Source organism: Panulirus ornatus, chromosome 56 (assembly GCF_036320965.1).
Source record: "Panulirus ornatus isolate Po-2019 chromosome 56, ASM3632096v1, whole genome shotgun sequence".
Taxonomy (NCBI): Eukaryota; Metazoa; Arthropoda; class Malacostraca; order Decapoda; family Palinuridae; genus Panulirus; species Panulirus ornatus.
In genome coordinates, this window is record NC_092279.1 from 15,555,916 (window position 1) to 15,578,660 (window position 22,745).

The 22,745-nt window shown below is 49.1% G+C and overlaps 1 protein-coding gene across 4 annotated transcripts in view; it reads left to right on the forward strand.

Moving 5' to 3' along the window:
- LOC139765934 (glycine receptor subunit alpha-2-like) overlaps nucleotides 1-22,745 on the forward strand; it is a 330,653-nt gene that overhangs the window by 250,246 nt on the left and 57,662 nt on the right. For all 4 annotated transcript variants that reach the window (XM_071693907.1, XM_071693912.1, XM_071693911.1 and 1 more), the window contains exons 5-6: nucleotides 3,422-3,529; nucleotides 4,744-4,862. In XM_071693907.1, coding sequence (XP_071550008.1) covers nucleotides 3,422-3,529; nucleotides 4,744-4,862 — 227 coding nt within the window. The remainder of the gene's footprint in view (nucleotides 1-3,421; nucleotides 3,530-4,743; nucleotides 4,863-22,745) is intronic.

Sequence of the window (22,745 nt, forward strand, 5' to 3'; positions counted from 1 at the left end):
AGCGTCTGTCTGGTTAGAGAGGTCGTCAACACCACTTGTTGGCGAGACGGAGTCTTCACGTCGATTGGGACGAGTGTCGTAATTCCTCCCCCCCCCCCCCCCCACACACACACACAGGAATATTCTCAGTCGACTCAGAGGAGTATTCTCAATCGTCCCAGAGGAATATTCTCAGTCGTCCCAGAGGTGTATTCTCAGTCGTCCCAGAGGAGTATTCTCAGTCGTTCCAGAGGAGTATTCTCAGTCGTCCCAGAGGTGTATTCTCAGTCCTAGAGGAATATTCTCAGTCGTCCCAGAGGAGTATTCTCAGTCGTCCCAGAGGTGTATTCTCAGTCGTACCCGAGGAATACTTTCTCATGTAAATCTCTGTTTACATGTGGGCAGCGGGAGATTGTTTACCTGTGGACAGCGGGAGATTACACTCGTGTGTACACTTTCCCTCCTTCTCCTCCTCCTCCTCCTCCTCTAACTCCAATCCAAACCCCTTCCTTCCCAACCCCCCCACACTCCTCTTCTCCCCCCCCCCCCCCCTCTCTCTCCATCCTTCACGTATATTCATAACTTTCGCCGATATAGAAAACTCTCCTCATACGCACACCAGAGATATTTTTGGATCTCCATTTTGCCTTCACCTCCGTGGGTGGAGCCCGAGTTCACCCGGTCGCTTATATGTTAGAACTCACAATCCGTTGTTCCTTCCCTTCCCTCCTCCCCTGTACACTGACCTGGCCTCCCATGCCATCTCGATTGTTCACTCCTCTTATTCAAAGGCCCTCTTTCATATTTCCAAGGGCCTCCCCCCTTTTTTCCCGCCCTAAGGATTACATATGACGAAGCCCATTAAGCAGTTGACTTTGTCCATCATGAATTTTCGTACCGGAGATTTTTGAAGTGTTCTCTGTACACTATTACCTCCGGGAATATTGTGAATTTTTCCACACTGGAATGATTAACCCTTCCGAACCAGAGTGTTTAAATCCTTCCCTCTCTAGTCTTCTCTCTCTCTCTCTCTCTCTCTCTCTCTCTCTCTCTCTCTCTCTCTCTCTCTCTCTCTCTCTCTCTCTCTCTCTCTCTCTCTCTCTCTCTCTCTCTCTCCTTCCTCCGTAGTTTGGTTAAATGCTTACGTAAAACCACATTTCGTGACTCTTGCTTCCCTTCGTAAGCTTATTTTAAACTGTACCTTATAAATGTGTTGGTTCATTACGTCTCTGTAGCCCCCTTTCTATTCGTATTCCGTACCGCATTATACACGAAGCAAGTATGGGGTGTAGGAATATTATACACGAAGCAAGTATGGGGTGTAGGAATATTATACAACGTTATCTTGCCAGTAAAGACGAAAGATAAGGATATCATACGGTGTTATCAGTACAGACGAAAGATAAGGATATACGGTGTTTTCTGTACAGACGAAAGTAAAGATATCATATAGTTTTATCCTACCAGTACAGACGAAAGATAAAGATATCATATAGGTTATCAGAACAGACGAAAGATAAGGATATCATACAGTGTTATCAGTTCAGACGAAAGATAACGAGAATGCATGTGGTGGATATCGTTGCTGGCTTAATGTCTCTGGGTTATATCGTGGCCAATGTGTTTTTTCTTCTTTTTCTTTCTTATCTCTGGAACACGTGTCGAAGCGCGGGTGATCCTCGTGGACCTCGCGTGCGTCGAAAGGACCAGAGCAGTTCATTGGCAGGAGTTTGGCGAGTCAATAGGGATCAAGAGGATATCAGGCGCCCCTGGGGGTCGCTCCTCGGTGATAGTGTGTGTGTGTGTGTCTGTGTCTGTGTGTGTGTGTGTGTGTGTTCCTCCGCAGGGTGTGTGATGGATCCTTGGAGGGGAGGCTGGTCTTGTCCTCTTCAGGGCATCTTTAGGGCGTATGTGTTCAGCATTATGCCTCGTGAATGTCACACAGAGAAATACTCCGCCGTGCAGATATTCTCAGACGACGTTCATTGCTCCGGGCAAGACGATGTATATAGACTACGTCAGGGGAAAGACACAGCGTTTGGCCTTCCTCGAGGTAAAGAAATAAGCCTCGATTACCCTTCGCTGGTGATGAATACACATCGTTCCTCTAATACGAAGTAGATTAATGATTAACGTCAATGATCCTTTTTTTTTAAGGTATTACGTTCCTCTGTAGTTGCCTCGAGGCGTCCCACACTCTTTTGTTTCGTAGAAGCAGAACTCCACGTACTTATTTAAGGCAACAGACTTACCCTTCTCCTGTCCAGGGCGCCATATCTTTTCCCAAATGATGCAGTTGTACGTGATGCCTTTATGAGCAGTGGTGGTTCTTCCTCATCGCTCCCCTGTACGTGCCCCCAACACTATGTGTGTCGTAAGGTTACGACCAGACGCACATCACCTGCCGTAAATACGCTGGGGTGTTAGCCTTAGCAGGCGAGGAGGGTGTGGCTCATTGTCATGGTTACGAGGCAGTGTTATGGTGGGGCTCAGGTGTTGTCCTGGCTAACAAGGTGACTCAAGTCCATCCCCCACCCCAACCCACCCCCTAGGCAAAGCGCGTCTAAGTCATCCCCCTCTCTCTGGGGGAGGAGCGTGTCTTCCTCAACTCCCTCCTTAGGCGAGGGGAGTGTCTCCCCAACTCCCTCCTTGGGCGAGGGGAGTGTCTCTCCAACTCCCTCCCCCTGGCGAGGGGTAAGCCTGTTCTTCCAGTGATTTGACCTGGGCTATTTAGTGTCCCATCTGAGTGTCATGCCCTTCCAAGAACCTCGTTGTAAGGCGACGGTGATGTGTCCTACCCTAGTGAAGGGAACCAGAACCACTACTATACAGGAAGGTGTCCTTTGAGCAGTATTCTCCAAGAAGGAGCCATGTCTCAGGGTACAGGAGATGTCCTTCGAACTGTATCCCTCCAAGAAGGAGCCATGGCTCAGGGTACAGGAGGTGTCCTTCGAACTGTATCCCTCCAAGAAGGAGCCATGTCTCAGGGTACAGGAGATGTCCTTCGAACTGTATCCCTCCAAGAAGGAGCCTGGCTCAGGGTACAGAAGGTATCCTTCGAACTGTATCCTCCCAAGACAGGAGCCTGGCTCAGGGTACAGGAGGTGTGCTTGAGCAGTATATCCCATAATGCAGGCTTGGCGTGACAGAGGCATCTCCCTCCCTCCCTCCCCTTACCCAGAACGAGGCAAGGGACTCTGTCCCCTGATAATGATCCTCAATGGACCTCCTGATCTCAGATAAGATTTCATTGATCTGATGATCTGTTATCACCAGAATAATTAGTTATTATTAGTTATTGATATCATTATTATTTTTATTATCATTATTATCATTATCATTATTATTATTATTATTATTAGTATTAGTAGTAGTAGTAGTGGTGGTAGAAGTAATAGTGCTTTGTTCATACATCTTATCCTCCCTGGTATCGCCCTTACAGACTTACGCCGCCGACATCTTCTTCGCCCAGAGCTGGAAGGACTGGAGGCTCCGTCTGCCTGACAACATGACCCACGACTACCGTCTCCTGCCTGTCAGCTGGCTCAAGGTAAGCTGGCGCCCCTCCACCTGTCAGCTGGCTCAAGGTAAGCTGGCGCCCCACCTGTCAGCTGGCTCAAGGTAAGCTGGCGCCCCTCCACCCGTCAGCTGGCTCAAGGTAAGCTGGCGCCCCTCCACCTGTCAGCTGGCTCAAGGTAAGCTGGCGCCCCTCCACCTGTCAGCTGGCTCAAGGTAAGCTGGCGCCCCTCCACCTGTCAGCTGGCTCAAGGTAAGCTGGCGCCCCCCACCTGTCAGCTGGCTCAAGGTAAGCTGGCACCCCTCCACCTGTTAGCTGGCTCAAGGTAAGCTGGCCTACCCCCCACCTGTCAGCTGGCTCAAGGTAAGCTGGCGCCCCTCCACCTGTCAGCTGGCTCAAGGTAAGCTGGCGCCCCTCCACCTGTCAGCTGGCTCAGGATGATCTGTTCAATTTATAACTTAGCTTAAGGACCATCACCTCGCTTGTCACTTCACCCGCCACAGGTATACCATATGACCTGTGACCTCTCTACGAGTGTGTCACATGACCTGTGACCTGGATCCAAGTATGCCACATGACCTGTGACCTGGATCCAGGTATGCCACATAACCTGTGACTCGACTTTTTTTTTTACTTTTGAGTCGATCCTTTAGTTACACTGTCAGTTGGCCATCATCTGACCTGACTCAGTATACAACATTTAGTGTATCTATGGCCTGAGGTGTGTATATAACTTGTTGTTCTACAGCTAACGAGGCAACACTTACTTGCAGGTATGCAACACAAGACCAAATGGGTTTATATAACTCGGTGTTAGGGGGTCTGTGTTGCGAAGGGTCTATATAATTCAGTGTTGGGGGTCTGTGTTGCAAGGGGTCTATATAACTCGGTGTTGGAGGGTCTGTGTTGCAAGGGGTCTATATAACTTAGTGTTAGGGGGGGTCTGTGTTGCAAGGGGTCTATATAACTCGGTGTTGGGGGGTCTGTGTTGCAAGGGGTCTATATAACTCGGTGTTAGGGGTCTGTGTTGCAAGGGGTCTATATAACTCGGTGTTGGAGGGTCTGTGTTGCAAGGGGTCTATATAACTTAGTGTTAGGGGGGGTCTGTGTTGCAAGGGGTCTATATAACTCGGTGTTGGGAAGGTCTTGTGTTTGCAAGGGGTTTATATAACACGGTGTTTGGGGGGGGTGGCGGTCTGTGTTGCAAAGAGTCTATATAACTTGGTGTTGGGGGGTCTGTGTTGCAGGACATCTGGCGGCCGGATTCCTTCTTCAAGAACGCCAAAGCTGTGACCTTCCAGGAGATGACCATCCCCAACCACTACATCTGGCTCTACCAGGACAACACCATCCTCTACATGGTCAAGTGAGTGTGGCTTCGATCATGGCCGTGTTTGCCTTGCGTTTGTCCCTGGCTCTCTCGTTGTTGTCATAGGGGGAAGGGCTGGCGTCTTACCTCCCCCTCCACTCATAGTCTCCACCACTCGTTCCGTCCCCCCCCCCCCCCTTGTCCCCTTTGTCCCACCGTGTCTTCTTCATTCCTCTCCCTCGTCCCCGTTCCTCATCTAGCCAGCCCTGGCCTGTCTTCTCCCTGCTCCGTCCGGCCCTTTTTCTACCCCCATCCCGCCTTTTCTTCCCCCTCCCTCCTCCCCGACCAGTGTTTTGAAAACCCTTCCCGGCCCTCTCCTCTCCACCCTCCCACATCTCACTCAACCCTCCCATCTCCCTTTTACCCTCGCCCCCATCTCCACCACCTGCCTCGCTCCACCCCTCCGTCTGTCTCGTCCCGCTCCACCACCTTCCTTGCCCCGCTCCACCGTCTGCCTCTCTCCGCCCCACTTTCCTCACCCCACTCCGCCCCGCCACAGGGGGGATTTCACGGGTAAACAGTGACCGGTGAATGAGAGTAGGAGGTCAACCCTGGGGGATAAGGGAAGAGTCACTAGTCAGGCTTGATCAGTCTTATCCCGCGTTACAGATGGTAGGGGACGAGAATGTCTCTGTAACTTGTTTCGGTGACCACTTATTTGTGCTATACGGGGAGCGAGTCTTACGGCTCGTGTGTGTGTGTGTGTGTGTGTGTGTGTGTGAGTGTATCTTCATGCATTCATGTACTTTTTGGACTAATATTTGTTTTATGCACATTCATATATGCCATTTTGTGTTTATATGTGCTTTCCAATATGTCTGCGTATGTACTTGTGTGTTTGCACGCGCGCGTGCGTGTGTGTGTGTGCGTGTGTGTGTGTGTGTGTGTGTGTGTGTGTGTGTGTGTGTGTGTGTGTGTTCGTATTTTCTCTTGGTTCGTTTGTGTGTTTGTATAAGACCTCTCTATATATGTGCATTTATTCACATATATTTTGTGCTGTTGTTCGTAACTGTTCGTGTGTATTCCGTTGAAAAAAATATGAAAGATTGTATTTGCATTTGTAAGCTGGCTGATGGTTGTTAAGTGCTCTTATGTAAGTACATGTACTCCCTCACTCTTCCCCCTCCGAATTCCTGTATCGTACTCAAGACGTTCTTACTAACTTAGATGTGCCGTATCAGTCATACAGAAAGACTTTTTGAGAGCCTGTGCCTCTGAACCTCATAGTTCTAACTCCTTAATCATGTATTGATTCAAGTGTTGTGGGGTTCTTATCTCACCACCTCCTGGGGTTCTAGTCTCAACACCTCCTGGGATTATCTCGACACCTCCTGGAGTTCTAGTCTCAACACCTCCTGGGGTTCTTATCTCGACACCTCCTTGGGTTCAAGTCTCAACACCTCCTGGGATTATCTCGACACCTCCTGGGGCTCTAGTCTCAACACCTCCTGGGGTTCTTATCTCGACACTTCCTTGGGTTCAAGTCTCAACACCTCCTGGGGTTCTTATCTCGACACTTCCTGGGGTCCAAGTCTCGACACCTCTTGGGGTTCTTATCTTGACACCTCCTGAGGTTCTAGTTTCGACACCTCCTGGGGTTCTTAGCTCGACACCTCCTGGGGGTTCGTATCTCAACACCTCCTGGGGCTCTAGTCTCGTCACCTCCTGGGGTTCTTATCTGGCGCTCCTGGGGTTCAAGTCTCGACACCTCCTGGGGTTCGTATGTAGCTCCTCCTTCGTATAATTCTCACGTGGGATCTCCTATACTTAACGTGGTTGAGACACACATGGTCTGAAGGGAATATATGTCATCACGATGTTCTTCCCCACCCGCACCGCCTTCGTCAGGCATGTCGCGTGAGCGGTGCCTCCGACTGCGTCCCACACCCGAGAGAAGGACTTTTTTTCTTACTGAAAAAAGAAAAAAGAAATGAGCAGCTTCTTCCACACACACACACACACACACACACACACACACACACACACACACACACACACACACACACACACACACACACCGGTGCAGGCTGTCACCTTTAACAAATCTCAAACTGCTTAGCAATTCATAGCAAATTCTGCTGCTACGACTAGTACATATGTCTGATGGGGGAGGGGTTCATCCTCCTCCGCCTCCTCCTCCCGCGCGTCGAGCTGAGAGGCGGCGCCTCAGCACGCGTCTCGGAGGCCTCGCCAGTTTACTGAATAGTTTGCATAAAAGCAGTAAAAAAAGAGAAGCAAGAGTAATTCACTTCTGTACGACAGAAAAATGTTACAGCTTATCAGCCACCAGGCTTCATATGGACACGCTCGTTCGGGAGCTGTGAAATGCAACGTATCAAACATTATTCAAAATCGATGCAAAACTCTTTAAAAAAAAATCCCAGATTATGAAGCTAAGGAAAGGTAATCTCTCCCATAACAGACAGTGCTACAATGAGCCGTCCAAATACTCTGGGTAGGTCAGTAATCGAAGTATGATAACTCAATGGACACACAAAATCCATCAGATATTTCTCGTTTGAGTAGATAGATCAGGGCTCGTAGGATAGCTAGATCTAGCCTGGACCTCTCGTAGGATAGCTAGATCTAACCTGGACCTCTCGTAGGATAGCTAGATCTAGCCTAAACCTCTCCTAGGATAGCTAGATCTAACCTAGACCTCTCGTAGGATAGCTAGATCTAACCTGGACCTCTCGTAGGATAGCTAGATCTAGCCTGAACTTCTCGTAGGATAGCTAGATCTAACCTGGACTTCTCGTAGGATAGCTAGATCTAACCTGGACCTCTCGTAGGATAGCTAGATCTAACCTGGACCTCTCGTAGGATAGCTAGATCTAGCCTGGACCTCTCGTAGGATAGCTAGATCTAACCTGGACCTCTCGTAGGATAGCTAGATCTAACCTGGACCTCTCGTAGGATAGCTAGATCTAACCTGGACCTCTCCTAGGATAACGACCTAATCTGACTCCTCTCGTAGGATAGCTAGGACCTCACAAGGGATATAGGTGGATCAGACAGGAACCTCTCGTAGGGTATTGAGATATGACCCAAGACCTCCCGCAGGCCTGCCAGATCTGGGCTGAACACCTTTTCTTTAGTAAATGTGACCTGGACTTGTGAGAGCAGGTTGCGTCAGCAGTGGACACGCAACATCAAAAAATCATTTCTGATACGAGAACTTGGTGAAATGGATAGGGTCCATTCCCATGCAGCCGCTGACCTCCCCACTCCAGCTGATTTAACCCCAGGGGTCGACGTGTTCTCCCAAGTTGGGATCCGCCAGACTCGTGTCGCTCCTGAGGGAGAACTTACTCCAGAGAAAGAGGGAGACTCGGTGCCACTGATAAGACCCCCACTGGCCGCCCTTGGCAAGCAGTCTTCACTCCTCCTGAAGTTAAAAGCACAACCGATGTTGGGCACTTGTCCTCCTCCGACACTGGGAAGCGTCATTAAAGATATTTAGTGACACTTTCTCTTTCCTTAATTGTCTTTAAACCAGTGGACACACACTGGGCACTGTCGCAAGTCCTTCGTGTCTCGTCTGTGTCGGTGCGTCAGACGGCCGTGACCCACCAAGGTACCACCGGGTTGTGTGGCTGCCTGCCTCTTCGTCAGTGTCTGCAAAAACAAGTGGGAAGTGTGAGGTATGGAGACCAGTCAGCGTCTCGTTCTCCCGTCAGGTGACAGATGGCGCTGCTTTCAGCTCGAAAAATACCTGTCACCCACCCAGGAAAGCTTTCCTCGTGGTCCCCTTGCAAGACAGCCCCGCACCTTTGCCGGTCCGAGGCCCTGCGAACTTGATGAAGATATACGCAGGAACAGGACTGTTCCTAAAGGGGGTGGTTGAGGGGCTGTGGGGTAGTAAGGCGCTGTGTGGTGTGTGTGTGTGTGTGTAGTGGTGGTGCGGCGGAGTGGATAGAAGGTCATGGCCGGGAGCAAGAGCATGGGGTTGTGGGAGGTGGTTGGATATCAATATTGGCACTACATCTGTCTTGTCTGGCACGACCGATATTGCCAATCCATCTAGTGCGCCGGGGACGAGCCAGCACCAATGCTATCTTGGCCAGTGACAGTCAACAAGGCTATTAACTTGATGATGTGTGTTGCCACTTCAGGTGTGCGTCTCCTCTTCATGAACCCCAGGATGTCGCTTAATCATATATATATTGATAGATCGATAGATAGATAGTTAGATAGTTGGGTAGATAGTTAGATGGATGGATATGCCCCAGGCTCTGTTTACACAGAATTTCTTTCCAGTGGCTTTTCGCAGCCCGAGGCCTGCAGCGCTTTCAGTAGCAGGGGAAATGTGGGATCTTTGGAGTGAGAAGTTATTTGACGAGGCTGTACTCCCAGTGATACGGTTCTTGCCAAAGGTGCATTTAAGCTTCTTGTGTAAACTAATGTAGGCAGAGTCCGGTAACACACACACACACACACACACACACACACACACACGAAAATATGTATATATAAAGACTGGAAGCCCTCGTTTCTTCATCTCTTGCTAGTGCCCACCGTTCCAGGCCGAGCAGAGTTGAGCATTGTGGTTTAAGCGAGTCGGTCCAGCAAGAAGTGTTATGAGCTCTTTCAGCAAACATGGCCCGCCTTCCCTCACGTAGACTCCTGCGGCCAGACCCGTTGATATAAGCTGAGGAAGAACCTTTTAAACATAGCGTTATCTCCCATGGTAGCGCTGCTTCCTTCTGCTGCCTTCTCGAGGTCTCTTAGACCACACCGTCAGGAGGGACACTCGTAGACCACAGCGTCAGGAGGGACACTCGTAGACCACACCGTCAGGAGGGACACTCGTAGACCACACCGTCAGGAGGGACACTCGTAGACCACACCGTCAGGAGGGACACTCGTAGACCACACCGTCAGGAGGGACACGCCCGACACCGTGGCAAGCGAGCGGAAGCCAAGTGCCGTGCGACGCTGCTCCTGACGAAGAACGATTCCTTAAGGCGCTGTTGATGATAACACGCGACTTAAATACTCGTAAAGAAATGAAGTCCTCCTTCCTCTCCTCCACCCTTATCTGATGGTGTAATCTTAACGAGAAATCTAAGTAGGTCGCGAGTTGTTTACAGATGTAGGTGGTGGGGGGTGTGGTTGGTTGTTGGCGCTGGAGCCGCAGGGGGGGGGGGGTGGTTGGTGTTGGAGAGCACGTGCGGTGTCGGGGATGCAGCACGTGCAGCGTGTAAAGGGGAAGGGTATATCGAAGCCCGCCTTCGCCTCCGCCGCCCCCTTCTAGAGATTAATCCATAACTCGTGTTGGTCATGCTCTGGCGCCTTCATGATACCTGCTGTGCCTACCACACTCTCCCTGGGTCACGGTCTCCGCCGCTCTAACCACATTCCTCCCCCCCCCGACGCCAGCCTCTGCCACCCTGCTGCCCACCATCATCCACCCCCACCGCCTTGCCACTCTGCCACCCTCATGACTTCCCTCCCGCTACCCTGCTACCACACAGGCCTGCCACCCTCCTGCCTCGATACCCTCCGCCCTGCCACCGTCCTGCTCCTCCCCTTGCCACCCTCCTGCTCCTCCCTCTGCCACCCTCCTGCTCCTCCCTCTGCCACCCTCCTGTTCCTCCCTCTGCCACCGTCCTGCTCCTCCCCTCTGCCACCCTCCTCCTCCTCCCTCTGCTAGTCAGCGACCCCAGCCACCCTCCTGCACCGCTCACAGTAGCGCTACCCACACCTCCAGCCGTGATGGACAGAACACCCACTCACGCCGTCACCACCAACATCGTCCGACACAAACGCGCTGTATTAATCGAAAATCCCAGTGAAATATATGGGTCATTCGGTGCCTCCTCCTCCTCCTCCTGATGGTGGTGGTATTTGGTGTGAGGAATATCACATATGGCGTGGCGTGTATGACTGGTTTAGTTATAGAATATCCATACTTCTAAATCTATACTGAGATGGCTGGTAAACCCGTCAGCAGCTGCTGAGGATTTGGTCGTGTTGATGGTGTAAGGTGTGACGCAGGGTGACCACCTCCTCGTCCCCCAGGTTGGGTTGGGGGTTGAGCTGGTGACCCCCAGGTTGTGTGGGAGGGTCAGTTGGTGGATCTCTCTCTCCCTCTCTCTCTCTCCTCTCTCTCTCTCTCCTCTCCTTCCTCTCCTCTCCTCTCCTCTCCTCTCCTCTCCTCTCCTCTCCTCTCCTCTCTCCTCTCCTCTCTCCTCTCTCTCTCTCTCTCTCTCTCTCTCTCTCTCTCTCTCTCTCTCTCTCTCTCTCTCTCTCTCTCCTGCAATCCCTCGCCACCTAAGCCCCGTCTCGTATTTCTTGGCACAATTGCTTGTTCCGCTTTTCTCTCTTTTTCTCTCTGGCTGGCTGCATCCCATCCCACAGTCCCACCAGTCACTACCCCCTCACCAATCACTTTCGCACCCCACAGGCATTTCCTCTGCTAGTCACAATCCTTTCCCATGATCTGACCATTCGCCGCCAATTCCTCACCATCTCTCCAATCACAGTCCCTCTCCATTGTGTCCCCAGTATAACTCTCCTTCCCATCAGCTCACCAGTCACCACCCATCCCCATCATCTCACCAGTCACCACCCATCCCCATCATCTCACCAGTCACCACCCATCCCCATCATCTCACCAGTCACCACCCATCCCCATCATCTCACCAGTCACCACCCATCTCCATCATCTCACCAGTCACCACCCATCCCCATCATCTCACCAGTCACCACCCATCCCCATCATCTCACCAGTCACCACCCATCTCCATCATCTCACCAGTCACCACCCATCCCCATCATCTCACCAGTCACCACCCATCCCCATCATCTCACCAGTCACCACCCATCCCCATCATCTCACCAGCCCTCTCACTGCCTCACATCCCTGTCCCATCTCTCTCTCTCTGACCTTCTCAACTCTTCCCCTCAACCCTCCACACGGGCCATCACCCTACAACACTCATCACCACCTAAGCTGCCTGCCTGGCCCAGCCCAGTAGCATTGCTCTGGTCTCCCGCGTGTGTAGGGGGTGGCATGCCTGGCGAGGGCTTGCGGGAGGGCCAGTAAGACACGTTCAACCGTCCACGGGCAGGGTCGGTGGCTGGCCTTCACACACACACACACACACACTGGCCCGGGTCCCTGACGTTTTTATGGACGAAGCAATTGCCTTCCATTTCCCGAGCTGATATTTAGTGAACCATAACCTAGCGTTTCAGTGTCTCTCTCTCTCTCTCTCTCTCTCCTTTGTTGTCACACCGTTCCCAGGGGAGGGTCGTCCCGCTCTCGTGCGGTCATGTCCCTCCTCTATTTTAAACGCTGGAACAATGCCCCGCTTGACATCCTGGAGGAAAGGCGGGTGTAAAACATCCCCCGTCGATTCTAAGGCATTTTTCCCCCCCCCTCGGGTTTTCTTACCTGTGAAATTTTGACGCGTTTCTTTTCTATGCTCTTTCTTTTTTTTGGGGGGACGATTCTCCTCCCTCCGCTGAAGACGAGGTGAGGATTGTTTTCAGTCGATGCGAAACAGACGTCCATTGGCACAGACCATCAGTATTCAGTACCCCGTCCCCAGCAACGCCGGCGGGTAGGCCAAGCAGGGAAGGCCAAGCAAGGGTAGGCCAAGCAAGAGAGAGTGAAGCAAGGTAGGCCAAGCAGTATTAGGCCAGCAGGGTCGAGCCAGGCGGAGGTTATTGCAGGTTTCCCCAGTCATTACACCGTGACCCAGGCTGACGCCAGGAGTGGAAGTGCTCCCTTCATTTATCTTCCTGCCTCCGTGTCAGTCAGTCTCCCTGTTCCTCATCCTCACGTCACCTCCCTGGTTATACGCTCTCTCCCTCATCCTCACGTCACCTCCCTGGTTATACGCTCTCTCCCTCATCCTCACGTCACCTCCCTGGTTATACGCTCTCTCCCTCATCCTCACGTCACCTCCCTGGTTATACGCTCTCTCCCTCATCCTCACGTCACCTCCCTGGTTATACGCTCTCTCCCTCATCCTCACGTCACCTCCCTGGTTATACGCTCTCTCCCTCATCCTCACGTCACCTCCCTGGTTATACGCTCTCTCCCTCATCCTCACGTCACCTCCCTGGTTATACGCTCTCTCCCTCATCCTCTCACACTTTCCCCGAAGACCAATACTTTCGTAGTTTCCCAGACTTTGTTATTAATCTTCTTTGAGCCTTATTTATTTTCTCTCTCTCTCTCTCTCTCTCTCTCTCTCTCTCTCTCTCTCTCTCTCTCTCTCTCTCTCTCTCTCTCTCTCTCTATATATATATATATATATATATATATATATATATATATATATATTGCAATGGACTCGAAATTTCATATTACGTACAGTTTCCTCAGACAGCAGGATTCGAACCGCTGCTACTTGTACGTAAACTGGGTAGGTTAAACCTTGGACTGTGGATTCCATAATAAGGAAGCGACTATTCGATTACTAGCAATTGATAAATAGGTAGACAGTATTACCCATACGTTTCAGTCTGTACATTATTCTAACCACATCCATGTGTTTAGAATACAGAGGCACCTACAGTCACTACCATTTTCAGCGTCAATCTTTTATTGCCTACCCATTGCTGGCTCTCACACACAGCAGGTTAAGCTGAGCCAGGCTTTCCTGTCAGTCTTTACACTTCATAATTCTCTTTCAGAGCTTCAGCATTATTTTTGGGCTACGCAATATCCACCTCCCTCCATTGTCACGAGACCTGCTCCCCAGGCCTGCTCCCCAGACCTGCTCCCCCATACACCTGAAGATCTATAGCCTTCCCCAGTCTTTCATTATACAGATTCATACCATACCCACTTCTGTGTCTCATTGATCACCTTACATATGTCACGATTTACTTCTGTTTCGCATCCTCTGTGTTGTCTCGGTTGGCTCACTGTTAACAGAGGATCTTCCTGGTGTGATTTCGTCCTTCATTTCCATTCCGTCCTTTACTGAGTTAACTCCTGTTTCTTCTGTTACCAGCCCAGCTTCCCCTGTGACTCACTGTACACATATGCTTCTACTGCAGAGACACACACACCCGCTGGCTGGCCTCAAGGATCACCTTAAGGATCACTCGTTCATGCCTGTGCTCATTCCAATACACATCCTCCTCTTCTTGCAACACTTTCACTACACTATAAGCTCTCAGCACATCCCTTGCCACACCATGAACCCTCAGCACATCCCTTGCCACACCATGAACCCTCAGCACATCCCTTGCCACACCATGAACCCTCAGTACATCCCTTGCCACACCATGAACCCTCAGTACATCCCTTGCCACACCATGAACCCTCAGTACATCCCTTGCCACACCATGAACCCTCAGTACATCCCTTGCCACACCATGAACCCTCAGTACATCCCTTGCCACACCATGAACCCTCAGCACATCCCTTGCCACACCATGAACCCTCAGCACATCCCTTGCCACACCATGAACCCTCAGCACATCCCTTGCCACACCATGAACCCTCAGCACATCCCTTGCCACACCATGAACCCTCAGTACATCCCTTGCCACACCATGAACCCTCAGCACATCCCTTGCCACACCATGAACCCTCAGCACATCCCTTGCCACACCATGAACCCTCAGCTCATCCCTTGCCACACCATGAACCCTCAGCACAGCCCTTGCCACACCATGAACCCTCAGCACATCCCTTGCCACACCATGAACCCTCAGCACATCCCTTGCCACACCATGAACCCTCAGCACATCCCTTGCCACACCATGAACCCTCAGCACATCCCTTGCCACACCATGAACCCTCAGTACATCTCTTGCCACACCATGAACCCTCAGCACATCCCTTGCCACACCATGAACCCTCAGCACATCCCTTGCCACACCATGAACCCTCAGCTCATCCCTTGCCACACCATGAACTCTCAGTACATCTCTTGCCACACCATGAACCCTCAGCACATCCCTTGCCACACCATGAACCCTCAGCTCATCCCTTGCCACACCATGAACCCTCAGTACATCCCTTGCCACACCATGAACCCTCAGCACATCCCTTGCCACACCATGAACCCTCAGCACATCCCTTGCCACACCATGAACCCTCAGCACATCCCTTGCCACACCATGAACCCTCAGTACATCTCTTGCCACACCATGAACCCTCAGCACATCCCTTGCCACACCATGAACCCTCAGCTCATCCCTTGCCACACCATGAACCCTCAGCTCATCCCTTGCCACACCATGAACCCTCAGTACATCTCTTGCCACACCATGAACCCTCAGCTCATCCCTTGCCACACCATGAACCCTCAGCACGTTTAGCAGATCATCCATAACAGCTGTAATCATGCTGATTCTCAAATTCGTGATGTAGTACATTCCTCAGTTTTTCTAACATCTTCTCAGCCGTCATTTTCACTTCTCCTTTTCCCTGAACTGTCGCAATTCCTGTGCTGTCACCTGACTATACTCGACACCTCTTCTCCCCCTTTTCCCCCCGTTTAAAGGCATCGACCATGGGTACTGATGCTCGTACCAAGCTCGGGCTAAATGAGAAGATTTATCCAGTGGTGATTGACCTGTCTCTTTAAAGGAAGACAGATTGACGAAGTTGTGGAAGGAGTACTTAGGGGTGAAATATTTTCCACTAGTTGGGAGGAATTAGCGTCGCGGGCTTGCGACGCAACCACGAACACCTCTCCACCAGAGCTGTGTGGCCGGCGACGCTAGTGGTGTCGTAAGGTCACGACTTACGAATCCTGAGGATTTCACATCGTTTGGCTCTATGTCTTGGCGTGTCGCTCGTGCGCGAACTTAAACTTAGTTCAACTCTGAGAGACGTCGGTGGGAATGTTGGGGGTTGCGGGCCAGATCTCACTAGGCCAGTGGTGGTAGAAGGAAGGGCGTGAAGCTTTGAATAAAGTCTGTCACCGGGAGTGGTAGTGGTCGAGGAAGCATTAAAGAGACGGGTCTTGTGCGACTGGAAGAAAATAGACACTCAGAAGAATCGCAAACGAGTGAAAGTAATTGGAGTATTGGCCCGCAGTGTGATCTAACTTTTGGGATTCAGTTCGTTATGAACCGGAACTGTAATGTTGTCTATGAATGCACACCAACCGAGGCAGCCATCAGTTCTCTGGTCCACACTAATCCATTTCCTTCCAATCTAAACTTTCGCTATTCTGGGGTCGTTATCAAACGAGCAGTTTACCTTAAAGTTTGAAAGCAGTAAACAGAACTCTGAGCGAAACTGCTTCAGTGTTGTGTCTCGTTGTCTCGAAGTGTCGCTTGACTAGGCACGGCCAGTGAAGCCTCGTTAGACTAGAGAGAAATGTTTTGGAAGTTCCAAATCTTTGACACTTGTTTCATATCCATTCAACCATGTGATGATCTTGAAGGGAAAGATGTGATATAACGCTGAGGTCTGTCTGACCTGCTGTGGATTCGAACCGTGCACACAGTACATTCGAGCAACACCTCTTTAATCAGATTTTTTTTTTCCTAACTCTTAAAAACTTGTTGAAAATACACATTCTTTCCTGTATATGTTTTTGATGTGGTTTGTTGATTCATTCTCACTGACGTCATGTCGGTCTAAATTAGTTTGTTTTCCCAGAATACGTTGTATAATTTGCTCGCTTGATCTGTATATTACCAGATATTCTTTCTTTTTTTTTCCTTTTATATTCAAGGCTCAGAGAAAAGTCCGCATCGATGAGACATTTTAATTGCAGTATGATAAGGAGTAATCATAGGAAGCAATAAAGAAGAAAAGAGGAAACATATCTTCAAGAATCAGAGTGAATAAAAATCTGTCTTTTAACAGTTCGTAGTTGTTAGGAAAGACAAGAGGTCGGGAAGGAGTTCCAAGACTTGGCGATATAGTTGCAGAAACAGATATCACAACCCTTGAATCGCCAGCGGCCACGGAGTAATCATTTAAAGCAATAGCTTGGCCGTGTGGCCTAACTAACGGTGTGGGAATCATGGAAATAAGTGACTACCATTATATCAATTAATTCCCATTTGAAATAATTTGTACAAACAAGGCGGTCTCTGAGGCCACGGTGCTCGAGGTAATTAAACTGGGGTCGAGGTGAATATAAACACCACCAATATAGACACATCGTTTAACGGCGCGTGATTGGCTGACTGACTTGCCTGCACTGCCAATGAGGCTGTTCAAGGTCATTAGTAATACGTCTGTATAGGAGTCACAGAGCCACACAGGAAGCTGTGCAGAGTGGAGTCACACGTGGGCAGTGATGAGTAGAGGAAACGACGTGAGGCCCAGCCGTAAGATGGTATGACCACACGACACAGTCATGAGAAAAAACATTACGTATCTATCAGTGAGAAACACGGGGTATGAGGAGAGTATGTAACCCTAGTGAGAAACACGGGGTATGAGGAGAGTATGTAACCCTAGTGAGAAACACGGGGTATGAGGAGAGGATGTAACCCTAGTGAGAAACACGGGGTATGAGGAGAGGATGTAACCCTAGTGAGAAACACGGGGTATGAGGAGAGGATGTAACCCTAGTGAGAAACACGGGGTATGAGGAGAGGATGTAACCCTAGTGGGAAACACGGGGTATGAGGAGAGGATGCAACCCTAGTGAGAAACACGGGGTATGAGGAGAGTATGTAACCCTAGTGGGAAACACGGGGTATGAGGAGAGGATGGAACCCTAGTGGGAAACACGGGTTATAGGGAAGTATTGAACCCTAGTGGTAGAGGACAGGTAAGAGCCTTGGGAAATGAGTGGTTTCGCCTTTGACCTGTACCGTCAGGGCCATTTGGCCCAAGTGTCGTCGTACCTTCGTGCTCAAGGGGTCGTTCCCGTCGTGCTAAACTGGTCGCACTGACGTGTTTAAATGGTCGTACCGTTGTGCCAAACTGGTCGCGCCGATGTGCTCACTGGTCGCTTATCTAACGGGCTTGAGGAACCATCTGCATAGCTTTCCACGTATCTACCCGCGTACGGCCATGAATGCTCTGCGTCAACATTCGCGTACGTACCGTGAATGATCATTTGACCTTCCACCTCCTCATCTGGTATACTGACTCTCCTCGTCCTCTCCACACATGTCATAGCCTCACATCCTCATTTCAAAGGCTGATTATCCAGTTAATCGTACTCGTATGAAGCTTAATCCCTTGAGAGAACTGGAAGCATATCCTAAAAAGATATGTATATGATAGGAGAGTATTATTTAATTGAGAGTAAAACTTGAGTTATGAAAGCTTAATTAAACTGAAAATAGAGATCGCGTAATTATATCTTAACAGATGAGATACTTGGTTTGGGGTGGGTGGGAGAGACATATTTGAACTCTTTGCCATTTCGCAAAACTTTATCTCGTACATGTAGATAATACTCTCTCTCTCTCTCTCTCTCTCTCTCTCTCTCTCTCTCTCTCTCTCTCTCTCTCTCTCTCTCTCTCTCTCTCTCTCTCTCCGCTTGGCATTCTTGAATTATACGAGGAGTGACTCACTTGGGAGAGGAGGGTGTATAAGCAAGTCCCTTCTGAGACAGTGGGCTCAGGACTCTTATACCTGACGTAAACATACATACATTCCTTTACCTTTTTTTTTTAACCTTTGTTTGGGTGATGCCAAATGTTGTGTCATTCCTTTAGCCTTTACCTCCGTCTGGCTAAAAACCAAATTATCTTTATCATTCCTTAAGCCTATTGCCAATATGATAGTTCACCAAACCTTTAAAGTTTGGTCTCTCGTGAAGCGGATGCATAATAAAAAGCCATTTATATCTGGAAGCTAATTAGCAAAGTAATTAGCGAGAGAAACACGATGGAAAAAGAAATATTTCGTTCCAGAATGATTACTTTGCCCACAGGATAGAAAAATCGTATTTGGTTTTTTGAGCAAGTGTTGGCTATACTGAATAATATGCCCCTCCCTCTCTCTCTCTCTCTCTCTCTCTCTCTCTCTCTCTCTCTCTCTCTCTCTCTCTCTATATATATATATATATATATATATATATATATATATATATATATATATATATATATATATATATATATATATATTCTTTTTATTGAATTAATTATTTGTACCCATAGGGATTTCCAATGAAAACAAGATGATGTTTTCAGGGGTAAAAGCATCAGTGCATTAGGGGGAAAATCATAACTTTTTAATTTTGGGCATTCCTTGATTTATGTTTTAATCAAACTGAATAAATGACTTCTTTAATTAGAATCAGAGTTATGGCGTGTTTATGTACGAGAAACAAGAGTACTTATGTAAAACTTTGTTTTGTTTTGCATTTGTTGTGTTTGTCTTCGCGTGACGTAATTATTTATACTGTATGGAGGAGGAGGGGAAGATGACATGCCTAAGGTCCCATTTCTTGTGTTTGTCTGTGCGGGGAGGGAGTTCTACGTTCGTGGGACCCCAATACCCCAATCTCTTAAACATTCCTCTGCTGACACACACCTTTTTGAACGTCTGTATGTTGTCTGTATTGACTGCTTCCTCATCTAGTGTATTCCACTCATCCACCACCCTCATACTGTAAATGCTTCCTCATTCACTTTCCTCCAGTCATCCACCACTCTCATACTGTAAATGCTTCCTCATTCACTTTCCTCCAGTCATCCATCACTCTCATACTGTAAATGCTTCCTCATTCACTGTATTCCAGTCATCCATCACCCTCATACTGTAAATGCTTCCTCATTCACTGTATTCCAGTCATCCACCACTCTCATACTGTAAATGCTTCCTCATTCACTTTCCTCCAGTCATCCATCACTCTCATACTGTAAATGCTTCCTCATTCACTGTATTCCAGTCATCCACCACTCTCATACTGTAAATGCTTCCTCATTCACTTTCCTCCAGTCATCCATCACTCTCATACTGTAAATGCTTCCTCATTCACTGTATTCCAGTCATCCACCACTCTCATACTGTAAATGCTTCCTCATTCACTGTATTCCAGTAAGTCTTATCATCATTTTCTTAAGCAAGTCTCTTGCTTGACTTCATGCTACGTCTTCTGGTTCTTGTATATCCACAACTTTGGAAGAACAGTTTCACTGTCTACGTCGTCAGTCGGGTATTAAAAAACTGAAACGTTGTGATCAAGTCACTCCTTACTCTTCTCTCTTCCATGGCTCGTCACATCAGAGGCCTCAAGTCCATCCGCTGGGAAGCCACACGGCCTACTTATGATAACCAATCTTGGTTACCCTTCTCCTCTGGCTGGACCATCTCTCTCTCTCTCGTAGCTCTTAGCGCTTTCCTTAAACGTATCGACCAAAGTTTAGAAGTGTATTCTAGTCTTGCCCTAATGTAGGACGTGAGACGATGTGCTCCAACATTTTCCTTATCCATTAATTTGTATATAATTCTGATATTCGCGAAATCTTAAAGTTTAAAGAGGGGGAAAAGTATGACATACGCGAAATCTTAAAGTTTAAAGAAGGAGAAAAGTATGACATTCGCGAAATCTTAAAGTTTAAAGAATGAGAAAAGTATGACATTCGCGAAATCTTAAAGTTTAAAGAGGGAGAAAAGTATGATACACACAAAAAAAAGATTGCAAAATGGATTAATATAATCATTGTGTTTAATGAACCGACATGAATTAGCATTCACGACCCACAAAAAGAAACACAAAACAAAGGATTATAGATTGTGAGGTACTTCATCAGTTCGATAAGAATGGCGTGATAGATATCAAGGTGACTGATAAGATAAGAATAGCGTCAATCCATAATCTGAATAGAAAGCTCAGCGCTGGGAGCCGATAGATGGTGGATTTCCAGAGATCTGCTTTCAAGGACGAAGAAATCAATATTGGAAGATGATAAGGTGTACAGAAAATGGCACGTGTGTCTCCGCTACGCCCAAGGATGCTGCTCTATTAAACTCCTTCCGAAACAACATTGAGCTGTAAGTTTAGCCTCGCATTGTTACGAGTGGTTAGCGTTCCCAACCGTGACACATTCACGGGCCGGCCGGCGTCGAGGGCAAAGGTTCGACTCCTGGTTGGGGCAGTAGGTCCACAGTCAATCCAGCTGTTCATCCTCCCCTAGGGGTTGCTTGGTTTGTTAGAATGTATACCTTGCTTAGATTTGGGTGTGTATATATATATATATATATATATATATATATATATATATATATATATATATATATATATATATATATATATATATCGTTAAACATTCACTAATCAAAAGAAGTAAATGAGACACTTGATGATAACTTTCTTAAATACACAAACGCACCCTCAAACGCCCCACCAGAACTTATATTAAAAATGATGAGAAATGCAAAACTTACATGATAAACTAATAGACTTCAATGTGGGGAAGAAACATAGCAAGACAGAACATGGGGTCAATTAGGAAAATGGGGATTCCGGAGCTTCTTTAAAGCGGATAATTCAGAGTCGTGGCAGATGGAAATGTTCGGAATGATGAAGATGTCTTATCAAGAGTTCCACAACCTCGGTTATCTTCATGATGATGTTATCTGACGTACTAGATAGTGATAAGGAAAAAAAAATGCGAGAACACGACCTTTTCCTGTTCACTACCACACACCACAACCCTTCTCCCCTCACTACCACACACCACGACCCTTCCCTCCTCACTACCACACACCACGACCCTTCCCTCCTCACTACCACACACCACGTACCTTCCCTCCTCACTACGACACACCACGACCCTTCCCTCCTCACTACCACACACCACGACCCTTCCCTCCTCTTTACCACACACCACGACCCTTCCCTCCTCACTACCACACACCACAACCCTTCCCTCCTCACTACCACACACCACGACCCTTCCCTCCTCACTACCACACACCACGACCCTTCCCTCCTCACTACCACACACCACGTACCTTCCCTCCTCACTACGACACACCACGACCCTTCCCTCCTCACTACCACACACCACGACCCTTCCCTCCTCACTACCACACACCAGACCCTTCCCTCCTCACTACCACACACCAGACCCTTCCCTCCTCACTACCACACACCACGACATTCCCACCTCACTACCACACACCACGACCCTTCCCTCCTCACTACCACACACCACGACCCTTCCCTCCTCACTACCACACACCACGACCCTTCCCTCCTCACTATCACACACCACGACCCTTCCTTCCTCACTACCACACAGCACAACCCATCCCTCCTCACTACCACACACCACGATCCTTCCCTCCTCGCTACCACACACCACGACCCTTCCCTCCTCACTACCACACACCACGACCCTTCCCTCCTCACTACCACACACCACGTACCTTCCCTCCTCACTACGACACACCACGACCCTTCCCTCCTCACTACCACACACCACGACCCTTCCCTCATCACTACCACACACCAGACCCTTCCCTCCTCACTACCACACACCAGACCCTTCCCTCCTCACTACCACACACCACGACATTCCCACCTCACTACCACACACCACGACCCTTCCCTCCTCACTACCACACACCACGACCCTTCCCTCCTCACTACCACACACCACGACCCTTCCCTCCTCACTATCACACACCACGACCCTTCCTTCCTCACTACCACACACCACGACCCTTCCCTCCTCACTACCACACACCACGACCCTTCCCTCCTCACTATCACACACCACGACCCTTCCTTCCTCACTACCACACACCACAACCCATCCCTCCTCACTACCACACACCACGACCCTTCCTTCCTCACTACCACACACCACGACCCTTCCCTCCTCACTACCACACACCACGACCCTTCCCTCCTCACTATCACACACCACGACCCTTCCTTCCTCACTACCACACACCACAACCCATCCCTCCTCACTACCACACACCCCAACCCATCCTCTCCCTGACCAACTACAAGATCTCCTCCT